Raw genomic sequence first — 5517 nt, 5'->3', positions numbered from 1 at the left:
TCCTTGATAGAGCGATAAGAGAAGTCATCCTTGATAGAGTGATAAGTCATCCTTGATAGAGTGATAAGTCATCCTTGATAGAGTGATAAGTCATCCTTGATAGAGTGATAAGAGAAGTCATCCTTGATAGAGTGATAAGTCATCCTTGATAGAGTGATAAGTCATCCTTGATAGAGTGATAAGTCATCCTTGATAGAGTGAGTCCATAACTACAATACCCCTCCTTGCCAGTCACCTTGGACTAATCCCATTTCAGGACAAATGCCCCAACCACACCTCTCCTCTAATGACACAAGATACATGTGCTGCCTCTCCCCAGCTGGGAGCCGTGACCCTGACCTTTGGACTGCACGGTGAGGGTCATGTAGTGGGCGGAGTAGTATCTCTTCCAGAAGGCCCGGAGGCGAAGGTAGGTATTGATCTCCTTCTCTCTGGGCTCGTGTTTTAGGGTCTGGGCGTTACCTGGGGAGGGACACACAAGAACACGCGTGATACAGACTCTGCTCTGCTCCTCGGACCGCTGTACGGTCAGTCCTTCAAAACATGAACTCTACTGTAGACCCCTGACAGTCTACTTTCATTACAAGGTCAAGTATTGGTGGATGGACATTAGGGCTGCACGATTATAACAAAAGATAATAATTGCGATTATTTGCTTCAAAATGGTAATTGCGATTAATAATTGTTATTAATATTTAATATATAATATTAATATATAATAACCAAAAATGCTCCCAAATCACGGACGTTGATCCCTTTCATAATCGCGATTGATTAATTCACGATTAATTGTGCAGCCCTAATGGACATTCTGACCATCCCTGTGAGAAGGGGAACGCTGTGTTATAATAAGCAGGTTCTGAATCAGTATTCTGTGGACGTTCTCACCCCAGCAGAACTTGCCCATAGGGTGCTTGGGCTTGGCCAGGCTTCCGAACAGCATCTCCTTACGGTGGGAGTCAGACGGCCTGGCGAGCTGGTACTCTGCTCGTCGAAGGGCCAGGCGTCAGATCAATTACAGGTCCAAAGAGGGGGGTGGAGAGAGAGAGAGGGAGAGACCATCAGTGAGAGAGGGAGAGAGAGAGAGAGGGACAGAGAGGAAGTGTGAGAGAGAGAGAGAGAGAGGAAGTGTGAGAGAGAGAGACAGTAGGAGAGGTTGAATGTAATGGTCAGACTCACCGCTGTCGACCGCCTCCACCTCTCTGTCGATGGCGTCCTCGATCATGAGGGGACAGATGAAGAACTGCGCCCACCTGAGAGAAGAGGCAGTCACACCAGAGTTAGTTACGTCTCAGATTAGGGCTGCACAATTAATCGTGAATTAATCGAAATCGCAATTATGACCTCCACGATTAACTAATTGCAAAAGGCCGCAATTAATGTGATTAATAATTTTGCTTTGAATTGAGTGTGCTAGGACTACACGGACGAATCACAGGCGCTTATGCTGTCTGACCAATCACATGCGTTCCCGCTGAGTGTTTACGAAAAAGATGATGTCGCTCAAGCCCAGCAGGTCATATGCAAACTATGCAGAGCTAAAGCTATTACTTTGAAATATTAATCGCAATTATTAATCACAATTACCATTTTGAAGCAAATAATCACAATTATTATCTTTTGTCATAATCGTGCAGCCCTATCTCAGATGAATCTCATGACGTCCACTTATTGACATTATCGATTTTACCGACCTCTAGTTCGACCAGAAGACATTTTCATGCAAATGTTAATAGAATATTAACAGAGTAGAAAATTAGCATCACAGCTAAGTCCCGTCTGAATGATAGCTTGGTTTGACTAGTGTTAGCAAGCTAGCAAGATACTACTACAGGCTGGACAATAGAACGCACTCATTTGGGGCAAATCTGAGCAGGCCAAATAATTCTGGAGAAGCCAGCTGGAACGTTGGGGGCGGGGTTTTATTCGGAGTAGTTCTATTGGCTGGCTTGACTTGGGCGGTTTAGATATTTTTTGTGTGTAAATTATGTAAATTCTAAAAATAAAAAAGTAAATTAATTAATAATCCGGCCCTGTCATGGTCTGTCTGGGACCCCCTGCGGAAATCTGTGTCAAATATGAACTCTGTCATGCCGACGGTGTCGGAGGACAGCAGACGGACAGAGAGCAGCTGATTTCCGTGTTGGGCGTCCGCCTCACCTGTCCAGGGCCTCGCGGAAGAACTTCCTCTGGACGTCGAACTGGAAGATGGTCCTCTCGCAGTCCGTGGAGGCGTTGTCGCTGCCGCCGTGCTTCTTCAAGAAGGCGTCAAAGCCGTTTTCTGCCGGATACTTTTCACTACCCATGAACACCACTGAGAGAGGGGGGGGGGAGAGAGATAGAGAGGACAGAAGGAGGTGAGCGATGGGGGGGGAGAGAGAGAGAGACGGAGAGAGAAAGAGAGAGAGAAGGGACAGAACGTAGAAAGGAGGGGGGGGGGTGGAAGAGAGAGATAGAGAGGACAGAAGGAGGTGAGCGATGGGGGGAGAGAGAGAGAGAGAGAGACGGAGAGAGAAAGAGAGAGAGAAGGGACAGAACGTAGAAAGGAGGGGGGGGGGAGAGAGAGATAGAGAGGACAGAAGGAGGTGAGCGATGGGGGGGGAGAGAGAGAGAGAGACGGAGAGAGAGGGAGAGAGAGAAGGGACAGAACGTAGAAAGGAGGGGGGGGGGAGAGAGAGATAGAGAGGACAGAAGGAGGTGAGCGATGGGGGGGGAGGGAGAGAGAGACGGAGAGAGACGGAGAGAGAAAGAGAGAGAGAAGGGACAGAACGTAGAAAGGGGGGGGGGGTGGAAGAGAGATAGAGAGGACAGAAGGAGGTGAGCGATGGGGGGGAGAGAGAGAGACGGAGAGAGAGGGAGAGAGAAAGAGAGAGAGAGAAGGGACAGAACGTAGAAAGGATGGACAGACAGAAAGACCCAGTTTGGACACTGTGGACGGGTCTGCTGTGTCCTGGTGAAACCACTCACTGTGCTCCAGGAAGTGGGCGAGGCCAGGCAGGTCCTCTGGGTCGCTGAAGCTCCCAACGCTGATACACAGAGCAGCTGCAGACTGGGAGACACAGAAGGGAGAGAACCAGGATGTAATATTGATACACAGGCCGACACAGCAGTGGGACCCACACCTCCACACACTCCACACACAGAGCTGCATGTCACACACACACACACACACACACACACACACACACACACGAGACACACACGAGACACACACGAGACACACACGAGACACACACTAGACACACACTAGAGACACACTAGACACACTAGAGACACACTAGAGACACACGAGACACACACTAGATACACACTAGACACAAAGGAGACACACACAAGAGACACACTAGACACACACGAGACACACACTAGATACACACTAGACACAAAGGAGACACACACAAGAGACACTAGACACACACGAGACACACTAGACACACACTAGACACACACTAGACACACACTAGACACACTAGACACACACTAGACACACACTAGACACACACTAGACACACACACACGAGACACACACGAGACACACACGAGAGACACACGAGAGACACACGAGACACACACGAGACACACACGAGACACACACGAGACACACACGAGACACACACATCAGGTGTTGGGTATTCTGGGGCGTGACGACCTGCAGTACCTGCTTCTCAGAGCTGCACTTCTTCCTCCCTCCTTCCTGTTCCTCGTCCAGCTCCTCAAAGTCACTGTCGTGCTCCTGCTCCTCATCCTCCTCTTCCTCCTCGGTGCCCTCACCAGAGTCTCCCTCTTCTTCCCCGCACCCCCCGGCCTCCTCTTCCTCCTCATCCTCGTCATCATCCTCTTCCTCTCTAGGGCCTCCCTTGCCGTCCGCACCGCTGAAGTCAGAGATGAGCAGCGCTCGCAGGCCGTTGCTCAGCTCAATGTATCTGCAGAGTACAATGGAAAACTGTGTTAGATGGATATTGTTTACTTTAGATAAATACAGTTGGATTATTATTATTATTATTATTGAAGCAGAAACCTAACGGCACGGCTCCACCGCAGCTATCAGCGTCAACCGTCAGCCATTTGTCGTCATTCTGACATTCTTCCATCAACGATCAAGAAATGAACCTTGGTTCTTGGATGCTGGCATGGAACTTGATGCTATGGCTACAGTGGAGCCGCTGTTATTAATTACATTGGATTCGTTCCCTCAGTGTCCGATGGCTGATGGTTGACGCCGACGGCTAGAGTGGAGCCAAAGGCTAATGTGGAATATGCAAGCCGTCCTACTGAAGGATGACAGACTGCAGTAGCGTTCTTGTTGTGGCCTGCTGGAGGCCTAGGCTCTCTCCAAGCTAAATTCCATCACAAGCAAATCTAACAGATGTCAATGCAACGGTCGTCAGTATTGCCTTCAACTGTGAGATCCAACCCGGGTCCTCTGATTTACGAACGCACACGACCACCTCTCAAAAACACCGCTACCAGTTACGCCTCAGAAAAGTTGTCTCTGGAGTGAGTTTTCACCAATCCAACTTGGTTACACAGTCCTAAACACAACTAAAGTAGCACACCGACAATGATGCAGTGATAGGCTACGTGTGAGGAGTTGGAACAAACTTCAAAGCAACACTCAAGGTTGTGACCTTATTGCGTTTCAATTGTACCTGTACTTCTTGGGGTCACTGGGAGATTTGATGATATGAGGGTCTCCCTGGTCCTCCCCCGTCTCTCCCCCGCCGTCCCCCCCGGCCAGCTGGTCTCTCAGGTCACCTTGAGGTGGCGGCTCACCCTGATCGGGGGCAGACACCTGTCCGGGACCGCTAGCAGAAATGTTTGCCTTATTCGTCTGAGGCATTCTTGCAGGAGCTTTCGCACTGGAATGGAAAATGGTGAATTCCTCAGGGCGTGAGTCAAGCTAACCCAGCAAACACGCAACGTCAGGGAGACGTTCAGATCATGTCTTAATAACGTCCGTCGGTCCTGAACCCCGTTTGTACGTCTGCCGGACCCCTCAATATTCAAACGTCTGGCTTGGACCCCTCTAAGACGTCTGTGGACGTGCAGAACGGGTTCAATATCTGAACGTTAAAAAAAAACTTTCATTCTGGCTCCTAATTGGATGTCTTTGGACGTCCGAAAAAGACGAAAAAGACATCTCTTAGACGTGTCTTTGCTCAGTGGGAAGCTATAGCAGCATAATGTTGTTGGCATACTGTATCAAGGTGCACAAACAAGAAGATACACCTAATGTGCCAGTGGTGAAGTGTCTGGATGACTGTATGGATGACTGTATGGATGACTGTATGGATGACTGTAGCAAGAGTAAAGAGCTTCTTTCATGTATCATTATGGTTATTTGTTTATTTTTATTGTTGTTATTGTTACACATAGTCCTGTATGTTTGATTGTAATTCTGTCCTCTTGTTTGTAACTTAGTGTAACTGAATGATTGTGAACAGGTCACACTTGAAAATGAGTCCTCTGAACTCAACGTGTTTTTTTTTTTACCTGTATAAATAAAGGTTAAATAAA

General features: G+C 48.4%; 1 protein-coding gene across 1 annotated transcript in view; it reads right to left on the bottom strand.

Moving 5' to 3' along the window:
- Nucleotides 1-4846, bottom strand: part of nrd1b (nardilysin b (N-arginine dibasic convertase)) — a 22115-nt gene extending 17269 nt beyond the window's left edge. The window contains exons 1-7 of the mRNA XM_084459188.1: nt 4650-4846; nt 3659-3923; nt 2968-3049; nt 2161-2314; nt 1180-1253; nt 889-984; nt 340-462 (exon numbers count right to left, since the gene is read on the bottom strand). Of these exons, the coding sequence (XP_084315314.1) occupies nt 340-462; nt 889-984; nt 1180-1253; nt 2161-2314; nt 2968-3049; nt 3659-3923; nt 4650-4840 (985 nt within the window). The 5' untranslated portion in view covers nt 4841-4846. The remainder of the gene's footprint in view (nt 1-339; nt 463-888; nt 985-1179; nt 1254-2160; nt 2315-2967; nt 3050-3658; nt 3924-4649) is intronic.
- Between the last annotated feature and the right edge of the window lie 671 nt (nt 4847-5517).

The sequence above is a fragment of the Borostomias antarcticus genome (genome assembly GCF_949987555.1).
Source record: "Borostomias antarcticus genome assembly, chromosome: 26".
Taxonomy (NCBI): domain Eukaryota; kingdom Metazoa; phylum Chordata; class Actinopteri; order Stomiiformes; family Stomiidae; genus Borostomias; species Borostomias antarcticus.
Note: the sequence above shows the minus strand (reverse complement) of the source record. Positions and strands in the feature narration are given on the sequence as shown.